The sequence below is a fragment of the Drosophila ficusphila genome, unplaced genomic scaffold (assembly GCF_018152265.1).
Source record: "Drosophila ficusphila isolate 14025-0441.05 unplaced genomic scaffold, ASM1815226v1 contig_47, whole genome shotgun sequence".
NCBI lineage: Eukaryota > Metazoa > Arthropoda > Insecta > Diptera > Drosophilidae > Drosophila > Drosophila ficusphila.
In genome coordinates, this window is record NW_025064388.1 from 853,014 (window position 1) to 873,438 (window position 20,425).

General features: G+C 45.6%; 1 protein-coding gene across 1 annotated transcript; it reads right to left on the minus strand.

Moving 5' to 3' along the window:
* Nucleotides 1–16,873: 16,873 nt before the first annotated feature.
* On the minus strand, nucleotides 16,874–18,893 carry LOC122320287. Its single transcript, XM_043208451.1, has 2 exons — nucleotides 18,785–18,893; nucleotides 16,874–17,787 (listed from the first exon to the last, which is right to left on the minus strand). Exons 1-2 carry the CDS (start codon nucleotides 18,891–18,893, stop codon nucleotides 16,874–16,876), a joined length of 1,023 nt encoding a protein of 340 aa, XP_043064386.1.
* Nucleotides 18,894–20,425: the final 1,532 nt, after the last annotated feature.

The window sequence follows — 20,425 nt, forward strand, 5'->3', positions numbered from 1 at the left end:
TATATTCCGAACGAAGACATCCTTGATCGGTTTTCCAAATTGGATAGAGCGTTGCGGGTCCTCGCTTATGTCCAGCGATTTATCAATCGGTGCAAAAAACAAACGCCGCTTTCAGAGATCCGTCTGGAGGCCAAGGAACTTGTCGCCGCCGAACAGCTCATGATTCTCTGCACTCAGCGCAGGTATTTATCTAACGAGTATCGCTGCTTGAGTCAGAAGCTTCCGGTGCCTCCTTCCAGTTCGATCCTCTCCTTAAACCCTTTCCTAGATCAGGAGGGGCTGATAACTCTCTCGGCTTCTGGTATAGTTCACGCATCTCATAACGCTACACGGAGGTAATCAGTTGGTGGTAAGTCTCACCCGTTCCAGATATTGGGTTCCGAGAATTAAAAACTTGGTGAAGGCAGTTATCAATGCCTGCAAGGTCTGCGTTATCTACAAAAAGAGATTGCAAGTTCAGATGATGGGAAATTTGCCAAGAGAACGAGTGTCGTTGTCCCGTCCTTTCACGTACACGGGGATGGACTACGCAGGGCCCTTCGATATAAAAAATTACACTGGTAGAGCGTGTCTTATTACAAAAGGGTATGTGTTGGTTTTCGTGTGTTTCTCCATTTGGACCCTACTTCAGATCTGACGACCGAGAAATTTCTTGCGGCGTTCGCTCGGTTCGTATCCAGAAGAGGGTGTCCTCGCCAAGTGCAGTCGGACAAAGGGAAGACCTTTGTTGGCGCTGCCACATTACTGTCCCGAGATTTTCTCCAGGCCGTTAAAGAGTCTGTGACTGATGCGTATAGTCATCAGCAGCTCGACTGGCATTTCATTCCGCCAGGAGCACCCCATATGGGCGGGTGTCAAGAGCTTCAAGGCATTGTTCTATAAATGCACAGCTACGCGGAAGTATACCTTTGAAGAACTTGCCATTCTGCTAGCGAAGATTGAAGCTTGTGTAAACTCCAGACCGCTATCTCCCATGTCAGAGGATCCCACTGATCTTCGAGCGTTGACACCAGGGCACTTTCTTGTCGGCGGCCCTCTTCTATCCATAGTGGAACCCGAAGTAAATGGAGAATCCAAGTCCATATTGAACCGGTGGCAACACTTGAAAGCTCTCCATCAGCAATTCCGCGCTCGATGGAAGGATGAATACCTTAAAGAGCTCCACAAGCGCAACAAGTGGAAGTGTCCCACCGAGAATATGCGTGTCGGGGACATGGTCGTCATCAAAGACGAAAATCTGCCCTCAAATGAGTGGCGACTCGGTAGAATCGACTCCGTCTTTCCTGTAGCCGATGGCAACGTCCGCGTAGTCGACATCCGGACGGCGCGCGGCATTGTCCGGCGTCCAGTAGCCAAAATTGTTCTCCTTCCCGGAGAGGCTCCCCAAACTTCTTCCCAGTAATCCATACGTCGTTGTCCGTAGTCCGTAAGCCCCGAGTCGTACCTTTATAAAACATCTTCCTTTGTTTTTTTCTTTTTCATGATCCAACGCCGAATCCCGTAGACAATGGCTCCGCGTAAGCAAAACGCTCAAGTGTTGGAGAGCAGGCGGACTCGAGGCACGCAGTCCTACCAGTGCCGAGTCTGCCGGGGGATCCACCCTCTAAAGAGGTGCCAGAGGTTCCTCAAGCTGAGCGTGGAGAAGCGGCTACGAGGCAGTTCTTGTCAATAAGTACTGCGCAAATTGCCTCGCCCACGAGCATTCGCAAGGGGACTGCCGTAGCGGTGACCGGTGCAGAACGTGCGATGAGGAGCATCACACACTGCTCCACATCACCGAGCCTTCCAAGCCTTCCAAAAGGGGCTCCGCTTCTCAGCAGCGTTTGCGCCGGCAAGATCCGCCAACTCGCAGAGCGCTCGCTTCTCCACCGCGCTCAGGATCCTCGACACCAGAGCCCTCGACTCGCGCAGCGCGCGCTGCTCTGACGCTGGCAACCCTCCTTCAACACCACGTCGTCAACGTCCTTCCAACGGCTTTGGTCACCCTGGAGGCGGGTCCGAAGATCGTGGACACCGTGGCGCTCATTGACCCCTGCTCGCCTCAAAGCTGTATCGACCCCACCCTGGCGTCCAGCCATCGTCTGCCGACCACCAATGTCGGAAAGGAAAGGGTGTGCACGGCGATCCTCCGATCGAAAGTCGTCGAGGGAGCTGCGTTGGAAGTCGTCCTCAAGATCGAACCCGGCGTCGGCGTCCGCACCCCCATCCGAGCGATCGATGAATCTGTCGTCGGCCGCTACAAGGACCTTCCGCTGGCCGACAAGCGGTTCTATCTGCCGGCGTCGATTTCCATGGTCCTGGGTGCGGATGTCTACGCCAATGTCATCCAACCAGGATTCCACCTGGTCGCCGAGGGATTGCCAGTAGCCCAGAAGACCATCTTCGGCTGGATCCTGTCCGGCGCCTGCAACCAGGGCTAGTTATGTTGCAACGCCAGCGGTTGCAAGGGGGGCGGAATGTTCAGGCCTCTCCCGCTCTCCCTCTCCCTGAGCTTCTCACCACACCGCACTCTCCCTCTCCCGGAGCTTTGAGCGTGTCGCGCTCGGCCGTCCAGGCTCTCCACTCCCCGAGACCAGAAGTCTCAAATTCGTCATCGCTTGAATAAACGCCCGGCCGGTCCGCGCTAATATCGAATCCCAAGTCGATTTTATTTTCCCGCGATCGTCGAGTGTTTTTCTTGCCCCTACCAGCTTACCCCGCCAGCCGTCGCAGCCACCAGGAGTTTGCTGCCTTAAGTCGGACGCCCCACCACATCAGTAAGGATACGAGTGTTAAAGTTTTGCAGGCAGTAAGTAAAAAGGGAATTAAAAGATACAAAATTTAAAAGTAATACAATGCAGAAGTTCAAGAAGAATCCGTTTAAGGGGTAATATCCAGTTGCAATTTTGAAAAAATCGAAATTTTTTGTTTTTGCCTATTTTGAATGTAAATGTATTTAGGAATATTGTCTGAAAATTTTTTTTGATTATTTTATGGTTGCTGGGTTTGTAATAGGTTTTTAAAATAAATCAAATTAATTTTTTAATTAAAACGAAAAATTTAATAAATTAAATTCAAAAACATAGGTTTTTCTAAATACTGAAAACTGAATGAGCTTATTATTGCACATATTGCATTTGGCAAATTAAAACATTCAGTTTTACTCGGAAAAAAGCAGAAAAAACTAGAAATATAACGGGACATCTCATGGAATAGACTATGAGGTCTGCACACACAGTGTGACGTCGGCATTGCTCTTCGACTCTCTCTCTCTCGCAGCAGCGTTGTTAAGGCGACAGCTAAATCTAACAGAGAGTTGTGCCAGTGCAAGATCCTTCGTGTCGCTGCTACGCACACAAGCAAGGGTGCCGATCACTGAAAATACATACAATTCTAACAGCGTGTTTTGATGCTTAAATTTGGAACTATGGCACTGTATTTTTTCAGGCACGACGCAATATCCGGTTAAATTTTTCAATTTTCTTGAAAAATTTCATTCCTATCAGCGGTTTGTCGCTAAAAGCGGAAACGCTCTAAGCGGAGGCCCTTTCATATAAGTTTGTATGGGGACCAACCAAACCATCGAGTTTTCGTCGCACAACCCGGACGGACACTATAAGCGGAGTCGTTATAACAGGATTCTACTGTATTTTTTCAGGTAATGACGCGGGGAATTTTGGCTTATGTTTGGGAAACCGCCATTTTGCCTAAAATCAAAATTTTGAAAATTCCCCGCGTCATTACCAGTATTTGTCTATTCTTTACGTAATCCTTTTGGTTTTTTGTATTTCTTATAATTTGGATCAGAGATATCTTCCTCAACGCAAAACACCTTTTTTAAGTGGACCCTCAGGAGATCCTCTACAGGATCGACGGACTCCAAAATTTTTTGAAAATATATTCTGAAACTACAAAAAATTATCTAACTTTTCATATGCAACACGTATATATACAATAAAAATAATTTACAAAAACACTCATTTTTTCGGCCTCGCAACTGGATATAATCCCTTAAACCAAGTTTCAAACCGGAACCAAAATGTTTTCATTGCGGTAAGCCAGGTTATTTAAAGAAAGATTGTTTTCTTTTGAAAAGGCAGTCGAATCAGAACATTAGTGAAAAAAAAGGAAAGATGGGCAGGCTCAGATGGCAATAGCAGCAGTTGAGAAATGCAAATTCCAATTCAAAGAAAAGCGAGGCTGAGCTTATCCTAGACTCAGACCGATGCTTCTGACCACCACCACCTTATAAATGACACAGCGTTGTTCTCTGAATATGAACGTTTGCAATCAAATGTGGCCATCGAGATTGCCAAACGCGGAGAGTTTATCTACGCTACAGACAAAGGGGTGGTCAATCCAAACAGTTGCGGAAACTAAATCACCTTGCAAAACGTTTTGTATTGTAAGGATATTCCACAGAACCGACTATCGGTAAAGAAAATGCAGGATGCGGGTATGACCGTCGAAAACCGTAGTGCTGAATTCGATTATGGCATGAAAGATTAGGCCACATACATAGGTGTAGGAAAATTTTTAAAAATAAAACGAAATAGTCTTTTTGAAGATACTAATACTCTATTTTAAACAATATTGATTTAAACCATGAATTATACGAGGCTTGTATAAATAGCAAGCAATCTACATTAAAATTTTTAAAAATTTAAGGACAAAGAAAATATTGTAACAACGGTCATGTATTGTTTGTTTTCCATTCCGATGTCTGTGGTCTACCATTGATAATAAGAACAACTATGTAGTTTTTATTGATCGGTATACACATTACTGTGTGACCTATTATATTTAATAACTTATAAGTCGGATGTGTTTTTCTTTTTCAAAGACTTTGTAGCGAAGAGCGAGGCTCCCTTCAATTTAAAAATTGTGAATTTATATATCGATAATGGTAGGGAATATCTTTCAAACGAAATGCGTCATTTCTGTGTCGAAAAGGCATCAGCTATCATTTAACGGTTCCTCAGATAAGTGTGTATCAGAGCGGATGATTCAAACAATCTCTGAAAACGATCGATTTATGATCAGTTATGCTAAACTAAATAAGCTTTTTTGGGGTGAGGCTGTTTTAATGGCAACCTATTTAATTAATAGATCCCCAAGTAGAGCATTGCAAAAGATAAATAAAACACCATTCGAAATATGGCATAACAAAAAGCCAACGTTGAAATATCTTAAGATATTTGGTTCGACGGTATATTCTTTAAATAAAGTATGAAAAAGAAAGTTTGACGAAAAGTCAATTAAAGCTATACTTGTTTGATCAGAACCAAATGGTTATAAATTGTGGAATGAGGAATCGAGGAAATTTATGATAGCAAGAGATGTTGTGGTGGATGAAATAATCATGTTAAAATCAAGAGTTTTATGCCGATTCAGTTGTTGAAATTGGTGATAAATTAAAGGAAAATAAAAATATAGAAGAAATTCATATGTCTCATGAATACTCAAATATGCTTAAATGATATTCCTAATACTTTTGATGAAATGAAGTTTCGCGAGGAAAGATCTTTCTGGGAGAAAGCTATAGAAGATGAACTAAATTCTCATTTTCAAAACAATACTTGGTTCTTAGTCCATAAACCAGAAAATAAAAACATAGTTGATTGCAGATGGGTATTCAGTAAAAACAAAATGAATTTGGAAACTTAGTGAAGTATAAAGCAAGACTTATAGCGCGGGGCTTCACTCAAGAATATTTTACTGATTACGATGAGACATTTGAACCAGTTGCACGAATTTTCAGTTTTAGATTTTTGTTGTCAATACGATTTAATGGTTCATCATATGGATGTAAAAACTGAATTTGCTACAAACAAATCTGATACAATGTCCAATTTTAAATCTTACCTTCATGACAAGTTTCAAATGACCGATTTATGTGAAATTAGACACTTTATTGGCATAAAAATTGATAGAACTGATGGAGAGATTTGTCTTAGTCAGTATATTAAACTTTATTATTTTATATTAATTAATATATTAAAAATGTATTGAAAAAATTTAATATGGAAGATTGTAATTCAGTCAGTACTCCCCTCCCAAGCAAGTTAGACTATACGGCTCTGCAATCATAAGAATTATGTGATGCACCTTGTAGAAATTTAATTGGTTGTGTGATGTATAGAGCTCGGATAGACATGCAAACGCATGTTGCATGCATATTGTGCATATTTTTTTCCTTAGCGCATATTTGGATCAAAAGTGCATGTTTGAGCATATTTTAATATTTCATTCATCAAAACTGATAATAATTTAGCTGTGACATACATATGAAAATCATTCTGATACGAATAACAACAAAAAACTGAGTACATTCAATAACAAATCTATCTAATTGTGTATCGATTATTGCGTGGAGTTGAAAGTAATTTGACTTTGATTTTTTTATTTTCATTAAATGATCAACACTGGGTACATTGATGACTCATCAAAGTCCTCTCAATGACTTATAATAATAAACGATTTATTATATTCTTAACATATCATTCGTCTTGGGCATTCAAAACAATCGATTGTTTCAAAATTGTTCGGAAAGAATTGTCATGTCCTGCCTTTTTTTATCTTGTGTATTGTGCCGCTTGCCGACTAGCCATCGACATCCCAGGGAGGGGAACAACCATAGCGAACACTTACACGGCAGACACAACAAAAATAAACAAATCGGAATTTTGAATCTACGATCTGAACATGGACTAAAAACAACGGATTTTGGGACAGATACATATGGACTCAAAAGATGAAGTTAGAGTCTTCTGAGGCCCGCCCAACCATGGGTGCATCTTATATGGCACCTCCCTAATATCATATTCGTGGAAATATTTATTTCATATCACCCCCCCTATTGCAAACTCTACTCACTCATGTTTTTCTTTAACTCGTTATAATTCATATTTTTTTATACTTACATACTAACATGTATCACACCTAACACCTAACTACGGTACCGCGGGACGAATTACAAGTACATGTATATATATAAATCATAATAAACAATAAATAAATAAACTATAAATAAATAGGGAATAAATATGGCGAATATTACGAAGAAATAAATAATAACATAATAATCAGGCTTTAGTTAATTTAGTAGTAAATAAATAATTCGAAATAATTATGATTTTAAATAAATGTGCGTTTGAATAAGGGCGGGTTACATAACTAATTTTATAAGTTAGGTTATGGATTTTTATTCGCGGGCAGTTTTCATTTTGATGTAATTTTTTTTTCAGTTAAGTCGGTATACAAGGTTTTGATTTTTAATTAAATTCGGAATAAAAACCTGTGGCCACCCAGGAATGAGTGGCCAATTTTCGGCGCGAAAAGTTGTCCCTTCCTGGTGGCTGGTCTTCTTCTTTTCCTCCAGAATTTTCTTTTTCCTGACCTGATATTCGCTCGGCAATATTCTATTTTTAAATAAAATTTTAATTTCACTTATATCCAACTATATTTTTATTTTCAAACTCACTGGTAGGAATTATTAACATTAATTAATAAAATTTTCTGCAAATCGAGTCCACTGATTGTCGCCACTTTTCTTCTCCTTGTCCCTTTTTTTTTTTTAAATCCTCTCTTCGCCAAAAAAAAAGCACTCAAAGTTTTTTCAAATTCACCTTTGGTTGGGACCTTGTGAGTCAGTAACTCCTTGGGAACCAGTTCCAGAGGCTTAAAAAAAATCGCAACCCTGCCTGGACTCACGCAAAATCGATAACTTATTATCGGCGGTCGTTGGTAAACATACATTGTTTACTGTTTTGTGTCGACTGAGCTAGGTATTGCTGCAAGCCTGCATTGTTCGTAGGGGTTCTAACTTTGAAACACACGATATTGATTTTAGTGTTTAACAAACTTTAATGCACAAAAATAATTCAATTAATTCACAATGATATAATGAGAAATGAGATATGAGATAAATGAGATGTCGCGTAGATCTGCTCCGTTCGTTCGATCGACTGCCTCGTAGACTTGACTTTTCGGGAATGATTAATGGGTTATGGTGGTCCTCTCTCAGAGAGAGCGATAGAGAGGAGACATCGCTGCTCTTTGCGATGTATGAAACCGAACATGCCGCCCGCAATGCTGGAACAGCATGATGATCGCTCACGATGCTTCTGGTCATCTTGGGTAAGGGTCCCATTGCTTCCTTCGGATACGTCTTATCTGAAAGTATTGGAAAGATACGTGCATGTGAAAATTATTATTATTATTATTATTAGGTGGCACTACAACCCGATTCGGGTTTTGGCCGACCTCAGCGTCTCCCTCCAGGCGCCTCTGCTCCTCGCGCGCCTTCTCCAATCGGAAATACCCAGCGCAGTCAGGTTCTCCTCCACTTGGTCCTTCCATCGGAGCTTTGGTCGTCCCCTTCGTCGTCGCCCGTAGTCGACCCTCGCTTCAAACACCTTCTGAGCTGGAGATTATACGCACAACGTGGCCGAGCCAGCGCAGACGTTGTATCGTGATGCGCCGGACCACGTCCACGTCGTCGTTCAACTCGTACAGCTCGTGGTTCATCCGAATGCGAAAGTCGTCCCCAATCCGAACGGGACCAAAGATCTTGCGAAGAATTTTTCTCTCGAACACTCCAAGCGCTGCTGCATCCGTCAGTGATATCACCCATGCTTCTGCGCCATATAAAAGCACGGGTAGGATGAGTGTCTTGTAGAGTGTTAATTTTGTTCGGCGAGAGAGGTCTCTATTGCACATTTGCTTACTCAGACCAAAGTAGCACCTATTGGCAAGTGTGATTCTTCTCTTGATCTCCAGGCTGACGTCATTTTCGGTGTTAATGGCAGTGCCAAGGTACGTGAACTCCTTGACCACTTCGAAGGTATAGCTGTCCGCTACCACATGGGAGTCTAGGCGCCGCTCCTCCCTGCTTGTAGACAGCATATACTTCGTCTTGCCCTCGTTTACCGCCAAACCCACTTTTGCCGACTCTTTTTCGATAGCCGAAAATGCAGCAGTGACATCACGCTTGCTGCGGCCAATGATGTCAATATCATCGGCATACGCAAGGAGCTGGACACTTTTATAAAAAATAGTGCCAGATCGATGTACACCGGCTTTCCGCAGTACCCCTTCCATCACGAAATTGAAGAGATCGCATGACAGGGGGTCGCCTTGTCTGAAACCTCGAACGGTATTAAAAGGTTCGGAGAGGTTCGTTCCTACCTTGACAGAGCTGATGGTGCTGCTCAATGTCATTCTGCAAAGCCGTATTAGCTTTGCAGGAATACCGAACTCAGTCATAGTGGCATATAGGCGTTCCCTCGCCGGGCTATCGAATGCAGCTTTATAATCGACAAAGAGATGGTGTGTGTCGATGTTATTCTCGTGGGTTTTTTCCAGGATTTGGCGTAATGTGAAGATCTGGTCTATGGTGGACTTACCAGGTCTGAAGCCGCACTGATAAGGTCCAATCAGTGTGCTGGTATACGGCTTCAGTCGTTCACAAATTACGCTCGATAGGACCTTGTATGAGATGGTAATCAGGCTGATTCCCCGGTAGTTGGCGCATATCGTCGGGTCACCTTTCTTCAGTACAGGACAAAGGACGCTGAGATTCCAATCGTTGGGCATGCTTTCTTCTAGCCATATTTTGCACAAGAGCTGATGCATGCACCTTATCAGCTCTTCGCCGCCGGCCTTAAACAACTCTGCAGGCAGTCCATCAGCACCGGCTGCTTTGTTGTTTTTGAACCGCGTTATAGCAACTCGGACCTCGTCATGGCTAGGTAGTGGTATATCCACATTGTCGTCGATTGGTGGTATCGGGCTGCTTCCTCCAATGGCGGGATTGGTGCCGTCATCGCCTGCTAGCAGCTTGGAGAAATGCTCTCTCCATAACCTCAGCGTGCACTGCGTATCCGTAACAAGATTTCCATTTTCATCCCGACAGTTAGATGCTCCGGTCTTGAAACCTTGTGTCAGACGGTTGACTTGTTGGTAGAATTTTCGAACATCATTCCTGTCTCGTAACACCTCAAGTTCCTCGCACTCTCGCTTTTCTTGCTCCCGTTTTTTCCGTCTGAAAAGTCGACTCTCTTTCTTCCTTTTCTCCCTGTAACGTTCACACGGAGCTCGCGTTGCGCCAGACTGCATCGTTTTTCTGTGGGCGGCGTTTTTCTGTGGGCGGCGTTTTTTGCTGCAGCTGCGACGCGACACTCCTCGTCATACCATTGGTTCCGTGTGGGTGGGCGCTTGAACCCAACGGTTGATTCAGCAGCAGCTCGCATGGAGTGGAAAATATGCGCCCAGAGTCCGCCGGCGTCAACAGGGAGAGGGATAGGTTGGTGGAGCAGTTCCGAGAGGTGAGTGGAGTAGGCCATTGCTGTCCGTTGTGATCGCAGCCTAGTGACGTCAAGCTTTCGTTGCGTGATGGGGCGTATGTTTTTCGCTCGGCATAGCCGCATGCGTATCTTGGCTGCGACAAGATAGTGGTCCGAGTCAATGTTGACTCCACTAAACGTACGCACGTCCATCACACTTGAGGCATGCCTTCCGTCTATCACAACGTGATCAATCTGGATGCTCGTTTTTTGTGGATGTCGAGGAGCCCGAAATCTGGTGCTACTCATTACCATGTTTCGCTCCGCGGCGAAGTCAATCAGCCTGAGACCGTTGTTCGAGGTGGTCTCATGGAGGCTGAATTGACCGACGGTGGGGTAAAAGATGCGTTCGCGCCCGACCTTTGCGTTGAAGTCCCCGAGGATAATCTTCACGTCGTGGTCTGGGCAGCGGTCGTATGTGTCCTCGAGTCTCGCGTAGAATGCATCCTTAACAGCATCGTCCTTCTCCTCCGTCGGGGCGTGCGCGCAAATTATGCTTGAATTGAAAAACCTAGCTTTGACGCGGATTGTAGCCAGTCGTTCACTCACTGGGGTGAAGTTGGAGACGTGGTGGCGAAGTCTCCGGCTTACTACAAATCCGCATCCAAATTCGCGCCTCTCCGCATGGCAGCTGTAGTAGATATCGCAGTTTGCTCATTTCATTTCATCTCATTTCCTGGATGGCGGTAATGTCAGCCTTTTATTTTTCGTGGGCATCCGCCAGTTGGATAGAGGCACCTTCCCAATTAAGGGTTCGGACATTCCAGGTGCATATCCTTAAATCATAGTCCCTTTTCGTTTTGCGGTGGTCATCAACATAAGGGGGGATCCTATCCGAGGCTTTCGCTTTGGTCTTCACTGGGCTTCTTTTTTTACGAGGCGGGTTCCAAACCCTGCGCTCAACCGTTTAACGTCCGGGTGACATCGCTGCACACATTAGCTCACTATCTAGCGGATGCTAAGATAGTTACCCAGGAGGTGCCACGAGGAGGCTGTGTGTCAACTTGCAATCATTCGAAAACAGAGATCGCACTGGCGGCCACCAAGTTGACCGCGATCAGAAAACTTTACTCTGTACGAATGAAAGCATGTGCATGTGGAAATACGAGACAATTTAAGGAGTGGGAATGTGCATAGTTATCCCGCGATTGGTAACCGATATAGCTTAGTGACAGAGCGCTTTTATTATTATTAGGGGGGAAAAGGTTACCTCGACCCAACTGGATCTATTGTACCCCCTATCTGAGCTTAGAGCTCACCCATCAACCCGGCTCCTTCGATAAGGTTAAGGAGCTTTATCGGGTCGATGCTTCCAGAGGTCCCAAGTGTAAGGAACCTGGACCCGAGGGTTCTGCTCCTCAGGCTACTTAGTGCTGGGCAATCTGATATTATGTGTATTGAGGTTTCGTCCTCGTTATCACAGAATCTGCATGTTTTCCTGTTTGTAATCCCTATATTAAATAGGTGTCTCCTTAGTTTACAGTGTCCGGTTAGTAAGCCGGTAACTATCCTAAGTGATCTCTTCCCTAGTAGTATAAGTTTCTTAAACCTCTTCATGTCATAATTGACGATGAGGGTTTTGGCTTGTCTTTGGCCTGTGGTGTCTACCCAGCAGGCTTGCCTCATATGTACCTCTTCTGTTCTTAGGTAATCTTTGACTGTGTGTCTGCCTATGCCACAGTAAGGCTCGGGTCCTATAAGGGGTCTTTCCGCCCCTAGTTTTGCTAGCCTGTCGGCTAGTTCATTCCCGGATATGTCTTTGTGTCCTGGAATCCATCTTAATGACAGCCTGTTGTTGCTGCCAAGAAGGTTCAGCTTTGTCCTTACTTCTCGTACCAGCTTCGAAGTGATTCTATTGCTGCATAGTGCAGTAATTGCCGCTCGACTGTCCGAGAGGATCGCAAAGTCCTTGTTTGTGTACCCACGCTTCATATTGAGCTCTGCACATCGTCCTATGGCGCAAACTTCAGCTTGGAATATGCTGGTGTATTGGCCTAACGATTCATGGTATTTGATTCGTGGTCCTACTACTCCAAGGCCAGTGCCTTGGTGTGTTAAAGACCCGTCCGTATACCATGCTATAGTGTGACTCGCCATGGGGTGTACTTCCTTCATGGTGGTCCATTCTTTTTTGTTGCTCAGATGAGCAGAGAAATTCTTTTCAAAGATGAATTCTACTGTCATTTCGTCCCTGGGGTGTGAGCTCAGGGGAAGTTCGACTGATAGTTTTGCTGCATCCCTAGAACTAAGGATGCGGTCACTGCCATTCCCACAAGAAGTGATTCTTAGTAGGGTGGCCTTCCGCTGTAACTCTAATACGCAGTGTAGCGGAGTGAGTTCCATGAGAACTTCCAGTGCCGCAGTGGGGCAGGTTCTCATTGCTCCTGTCATACATATGCATGCCAGTCTTTGCAGCCTTTGGAGCTGTTTCTGTGCGGTAACGAGCCTTGCTCGTTTACCCCAGGCTACTGACCCATATGTGAGTATTGGCCTCACAATTATAAGGTATAACCATCTGATAATTTGGGGTGAGGTCCCCCAAGATTTCCCTGCAATTTTCCGACAGGTGAAGAGAGCCCTGAGGCACTTATCCACTGTCTTTTGCATATGGGTTGCAAACGTTAGCCTTCTGTCGAAGGTAACTCCGAGGTACTTAACTTCCCGGCTTATTGCTACGGGAGTACCTAGTAGTATGATTTGTCTCATCTTCTTCAGTTTGTACTTCTTTGTAAAAGGAACAATGACTGTTTTTGCGGGGTTGAGGTTAAGCCCAACTTCCCTGCACCAGTCGAGCGTTATCTTGAGTCCGAGTTGGACAATATCGCAAAGCGTTTCTTCAAATTTCCCTTTGGCTACTATTACTATGTCATCGGCATAGCCCTGACATTGTATTCCTCTGTCGGCGAGTTTCTTTAGTAGTTCATCTACTAGTAGGCTCCACAGTAAAGGAGACAAGACTCCACCTTGCGGACATCCTCTGCTTGTGGCAACGGTCATTGTGCTGTTGCCAATGGTCGCCATTGCCTGCCTGGAGCTTAGCAAGGCTCCAATCCACCTTCTTGTTGTCGCGTCTATATTCCTTCTGGCGAGGGCCGCTAAGACAGCATCATGCGACGCATTGTCAAAGGCTCCCTCTATATCCAAAAAGGCGCAGATTGCAACTGCTTTGTTGTCTACTACCCCTTCAAGGGTGTGACAAAGTTGGTATAGTGCAGTGTCTGTTGAACGACCTGCCCTGTAGACGTGCTGCGTGGGTTGCAGCGGACAGTCCTTAAGAACTGTGCTCCTAATATGGTAGTCTACCAGCTTTTCCAACGTTTTAAGGCAAAACGAAGTTAAGCTGATAGGTCTGAAGGACTTTGGGTTGGTGATGTCTTTCTTCCCTGCTTTGGGGATGAAGACCACCCTAGCTCTACGCCACGCATTTGGGATGTGTCCAATTGCTAGGCTGCTTAGGGCTAGGTTACTTTCTGGTGCATCTTTGGCCATAGCCTTGTGCAATCTTGCCCCTTCATGGGCTGTGCTGATTGCCTCACAGAAGTCTCTGTAGTTCTTCCGTTTGGCCTTCCTGATCTCTTTGTTGTAGAGCGTCAGGCTGTGTCTTTATTTTCTCCAGTTATCCTCGCTCGTTTTTGCTCTGTTGAAGAGCCGGCGGGTGGAGATTCTGAGCCGTTCCAGGTTGTCGTTCCACCATGGGGCGTCTCTATCTGCTTTCCGTCTGCCAAGAGGGCAACTGTCCTCAAAAGCATTGGTTATCTTCTTGCAGAGGTTATCCACTGCCTGATCTAATTCTAAGGAATGTCTGGGTATACCTGACGGTTCGTTAGAGAGATCGAGCTCAAGAGAGGACTTGAACCGATCCCAGTTTGTCTTCTTGGGATTCCTTTTGGGGGCGTCCCTAGCGATGTTGAAGTCTAATTCAAATCTAATGATTCGGTGATCCGACATTGATTCCTCTGGCGACACATGCCAGTTCTTAATAAGTGGTCCTAGAGACCTGCTCATCAGGGTTAAGTCTAGGACCTCTTCTCTTACTCTAGTAATGAATGTCGGTGTGGACCCGACATTACCGATTTCTAGGTTACTATTTACTATAAATTCTATTAGCTGCTCACCTCTGTTGTTGACGTCGGTGCTTCCCCATATCACGTGATGCGCATTGGCGTCACACCCGATGATTAGGGGCATCTTCTTCCTCCTGCAGCATTCCACGAGCCCGATGATTTCCGGTGGTGGGCATGCTGCATCCCCAGCAAAATACGCCGATGCTATGGCGATCGCTGGTAGTCTTCCTGCGCCGCTCACAGTTACTGCGACACAGTCCCTGCTTAGGAACTCTGAAAAGATATTATAGTTGATATCTTTTCTTATTAATATGCATGCTCTGGGGTGTGCACCCCGTTGGTCACATATTACCTTTGATTCCTTGGTGTACAGGCCTTTAATGCCCTGATTGCACCAAGGCTCCTGAATGAGAGCTAGCCCGAGATGTTGGTTGGTGAACAACCTGGCCAGGACGGCTGATGCCGCCTTGGCTCGGTTTAGGTTCACCTGGGCTAGCCTCGTGCTGCTGTGTGCAGCCATCATTGGAGCGGATGCTCCATCTTTGGTGAAGGGGGCGGGTGTTCCCCTTCACTACCATCCGTCAGAGTGACGTCGGCCTCCATATCGTCGTTACTGTCGGAGGGCGTAGGATGCTCCTTATCCTCATTCCTCTCAACTGTAACGGCGCTAGGGTCCTCCTCTGTGCCCATAGGCTCCTGTGGCTCGTCGAGGGATTCATCGACCTCCACTTTGCCATCTGGGGGACCAGAGGGCGCTCCTTCCGTTGCGGCCACCTTTGCTGCCTTTCTCAGCCCACTCACCGAGACGGTACCGAACCTAAAGTTGAGCTGATGCCCTCTAGCTACGATCTCGTCTCGGGTGAGCTGGTCGATCCCGATGACAAGGAGTGCTCCGCCTCCATCGTTCCTCCGGGAGACCACTCTCCAGGCGTCCGTCTCCAGCCTGTTCTGGCGCCCGAGCAACATGAGGAGTTCCTCATTCTCTCTTTCCGCGCTTCTGGGGCAGAAGACCGTGACGTTATATGCCGCGGGGATATCTTCTCCCACCTTGGTTTCTAGGGGCACGCCCTTCCACGTCCTGAGCAAGGGCACAACGGCCCTCAGCCAGTCCGCTGAGTCCTGATCCAGGCAGTCGATTATGAGGTATCCTACCCTGAAGTGGATGCCCCTAAATGCAACTGCCGTGTCCCATGCCGACGTGATTATGTCGTCCATGATGGCCTCCTCCAACTCGGACAGTTCATCGTGGCTCAAGTGCACCTGTGGGAACTCCGCAGGTAGCACCGCCACTCTGACCCTCTTGGCAGCCTCCTCATAGGAGGTGTGTGTGCCAGTAAGAGGGGCTGTGGAGCTGAAGGGTGGCTGCTTCATCCGTGCTGCCGCCGCCTTTGAGGTGCAAGGCTCCTCAAGCTTTGGGCAGGAGGGAGTTGCCTTGACCTCATTGGTGCCCTCTGACTTCGACCTTTTTGGGGTGTCTGTCGGAGGGGTGAGGGTGCTGTTACCCCGCTTGCTGGCAGGTGCACTACTTGGGGCCGCTGGTCGTGGCTCCTTTGCCTTCCTCAATGCCTCGTCAGGTGACATGCCCTGCTTGAGGTATCTGAGGTACCATTTCGCTTTGGACCCCGGCAGGCCTCTCCTGTTGGGGTCGTCTATGCCTCCAGGTTGTCCTCTGGCTGGGAGGACATCCTTCTTCGCGGCAGGCCTGGTCCTCTGTCCAGCCGCGGGGGGTGGGCGAGCCAGCCGGGATGGTCCTGCTGGTCGCGCACATTCCCGGACTGGAACATAAGACTGTTGTGGGGGATGTCCCACATCTTGCGTCCGAGACGCACTCCTGGCGGTGGCTGCGCTCCTGGGTGGGGATGGTCCCACCTGTGGTCGCTCCCCGTCGAGGAGTTGATTTTCAAAGTGTCTTGCGACACTCGAGGCAGGGATGTCCTGCGGTAACTTATTTGTGTTATTCTTCCTCATAGTGAATCCCACGAGTTGCGGAGAAAGTAAGGTCCACCCGGGCAGAGATCCGCCATACCCGGGTAAGGCGCGGTTAGGACAGGCGGTCGCCACTTGCCTGAACCCTCCGTGAGAGACTGGGCTAGTTGTTAATCCGGGCCCCCAGCCAGGCCGACTATCGGCACGGGTCGGATGACACCTTAGTCCGGCACCGGAGTGAGATTGCGGGAAGGGAAGTTGGTAGGTAATTGTGAGGGAAGAGGGGTGTGTGAGGCTACAATTTAAAGACGGCCAAACAAGCGTCTTATCAGTACACCGACTCCGGTGTACCCGCTGTTTGTCCGGGGTTGCTTATTCGCTTGCGCTTATTCACAACTAACCTTGCGAAGAAGGCCGTTCGCTATCCGCAACCTGCGACCCGCCTGGTGGCCTCAGCTAAGCCCCCCCTTGAACATCTCACTAGTTCGCGAGGAACAGGACAGAGCGCTTTAGTTGGCCATGCTTGGTTTTGAGTGTCACCACACGGACTAGGTTGTCTTATCCTGGGTGTAATTCTAAAATCCGTCCGAGGATCCATTGTGTTGGCGGAGTTCTGTCGTCCTTTATTATAACCAAGTCGTTAATCTGCAGATTGGGATGCTCCTGATACCACTTTGGTCGTTTCTGGAGATGAGATAACCAATCTTGAGACCACTGCTTCCAAAAGAGATGTATCATTTTTTGCTGATTTAAAAATTGTTCCCGAAATGATGTGTTTTGTGTTTGACATTCTGGCGGTGCCAACATAGCATCTCCTATTAAGAAGTGTGCTGGTGTAAGTCCATTAAGGTCGTCAGGGTCTGCTGTGAGTGGGCAGAGCGGCCGCGAATTGAGACAAGACTCGATCCTGATCAGGACAGTGGATAATTCTTCATAAGTAAGGCGTGTGTTGACTACTACGCGCTTCAGATGATGTTTGACTGATTTAATGTTCGCTTCCCAAAGTCCTCCGAAATTCAGAGAGTGCGGAGGGTTGAAGTGCCACTGTATACTATGGATAGCCAGCTTTGGGGAGACTACAGATTTGAAGTCCGATTTTAGCTTGTCGTAGGCAAGCTGAAGCGTCTTATCTGCGCCGACAAAATTGGTTCCATTGTCGCTGTATATGTGTCTACAAAAACCTCGACGTCCAGTGAAGCGATCTAGCGCCCATATAAAATGTTCTGCTGTGAGCCCAGTGACTGCCTCCAAGTGGATAGCTTTGGTTGCCAGGCAAATAAAAATGGCGATGTATCCTTTGTAATAGCTCGTTCCGCGCATACGAGCAGCTTTAATTTCGATAGCACCAGTGTAGTCCACCCCTGTTGCCCAGAAGGGCCGATTCAGCGGAGTTATCCGATGGAGCGGTAGGTCTCCCATTAATTGTGCTCCTCCGTGAAGCGTCATCTGATGCGAGAACTTGATGAGTAATTCTGTAAGAAAATGCGATTTAGGTAAAATAATCGGATGTTTTCGATGATAAGGTAGCTTTGAGTTTTGTAAGCGTCCACAAATTCGTAAGATTCAAGCAAGAACGGAGTTAGATTTGCTATCTTACTGTTCTTGAAGATTGGTTTGGATGATTATAAGACGCGTATTTCTTAGGGAAAAGATTCCGCTTGCACAATCCGAACCAGGCAAAATAATGCTGCATATAATTCGTGGATAGAAAGAAGACCAGTTTGTCGAGATGAGCTGTTGTGCGCGTTGTTGTAAAAGCGTAGCATGAATGCAGTTACGCGAAGTAGTTTTGGATAGGAAGAAAAACGATGAATAAATGTTTGCTGAGGTGCAGATATGAACACATTTATTTTGTTAGTCTTGGCTCCTAACGTCGCTTCATCGGCTGCATGTTGTTTTACGTTGATTGTAGGCCATTCATCTGAAGGTTTGCTTAGCCAAGACGGTCCGCGCCACCACAAATGAAATTTGGCCAGATCCAAGGGTGTTAATCCTCGGGTTGCACAGTCTGCAGGATTATCAGCTGTGCTTACATGTCCCCATTGATTTGGTGTTGAGTGGTCCAAGATGAATGCTACTCGATTAGCCACAAAGGTTTTCCATCTGTTTACGTCGCCATGTATCCAATGAAAAACTATTGTAGCATCTGTCCAATAAAACGTAGAAAGTGGTGCAGAGGTCCATCGCTTGACTGTTTGTATCCATTTCACTAGTTTGATAGCGAACACAGCTCCACACAGCTCGGTCAAGGTATGGTCATTGGTTTTGTCGGTGAGATTTTTGACTTAGCAAATATGAGCGATGTGTGGTATGAGTCATCGTTCTGGACAACTCGAATGTACACGGCTGCTGCATAGGCTGCTGACGAGCCGTCGCAAAATGCGTGCAATTGAATTGACGATATATTTGTTGTCGTAAATCGTAGCCAACGAGGTATGGTGATGCAATCGATGTGTTGCATCGACGTACGAAAAGCTTTCCAACGTAGTGCTAATTCTTCGGGAACTGGATCGTCCCAACCTAGGGAGACCTGGGAGCCATCTTGCTGTGTTTGTTTGGCCATTGTCACGTCCTTCATGATGAGCTTTGCCGAGACAATAACCGGTGCGATAAGTACTAAGGGGTCGAACAATCTCGCGATGTTAGACAAGATGATTCGTTTGGTCGATCCTAGTGAAACTTTGGCGTGAATCTTGTACTTGAATGCGTCCTGGTTTGGCAACCAATACATTCCCAAAGTTTTTATGGTGTCGTCATTATCCCAATTTAACAGCGTTTGGCTGCATTGATGTTCTACAGGGACTGCTGATAACAAAGATGCGTGGTTACTTGACCATTTTCGGAGTTCCATACAAGCGGATTTTATAGCTCCTGTGACTTGTAATCTTCAGCAGATCTGATTGAGTAGGCACTAGAGGTGGAGAACTATCGATGGCACTATCGGGACTATCGATGGTTTGCCACTATCGATATGCAATCGATAGCGGCGCGCACTCTCGATAGTGGTCAATCGCTATCGTCGATTGTTGTCGATATTTTGGTTTTCCCATGTCTACGTTAAAAGTGTAAAGGAAAGGAAATTGCGCGAATTTGTTACAGAGTTATATAAATTGTTATTAAAAACAAAAGATCCATTTTTCTTCAAATAGGTAAGATATTGTTATTTTGTTGTTATATTGTAATTTTGTATTATAAAGTTAAAAGCCAAATTTTGTGTGACAATAACAAAAGTGCTACGTGAGATGCCATTACTGCTATTACGGTTTTTTGTGAAATACATACGCATATATACATACATTCGTTTCTTTTTCAAAAAGATAAATACATAAAAATAAAAGTATACATTTAATTAAAGGAAAACGCCGAACATATATAAATTTATAGAAAGCAGTTAAGGTAAGCCTAAAAAAACAAAATCATATTATTCGAATAATAATTATTTATTCTTTTCAGATAAAGATTGACAAACCAATGTCATATTTTATAAATAAATACTTTATATATAAATAAATATCATTAGAAACACTAATTAAATTATTTTTTTTGAGTGTACTCTGCACTATCGACAACTATCGACGATAGATTTTCTTTGCTATAGCCGATAGTCAATAGTTTATGAAAACTATCAAGCGCTATCGATGGCGCAGACTATCGATAGTTCTCCACCTCTAGTAGGCACCTGAGAGTATGTCATCAACGTACATTTCGTGTTTTAATACGTCTACAGCTTTCGGGTACGTTTGGCTTTCATCTTCCGCAATTTTGTGCATAACTCTGATAGCGGTGTATGGAGCCGAAGCTGTGCCAAACGTTACTGTTGTGAGACAGTATTCATTGATGTTTCCATCCGCCGCCCGCCATAAAATACGCTGGTACTGCGAGTCGTCGGGATGTACATCGATGCAGCGATACATTCGTTGTACGTCGGCAGAAAATACATACTGGTACTGACGCCAGTTTAATATGACTGCGGACATATCGTTTTGAAGTTTAGGTCCGACGCATAATATGTCGTTCAACGATCTGCCGTTTGAAGTCTTCGCTGACGCGTCGAACACTATTCTTTGCTTGGTTGATAGACTTTCTTCCTTGAAAACTGCGTGATGCAGG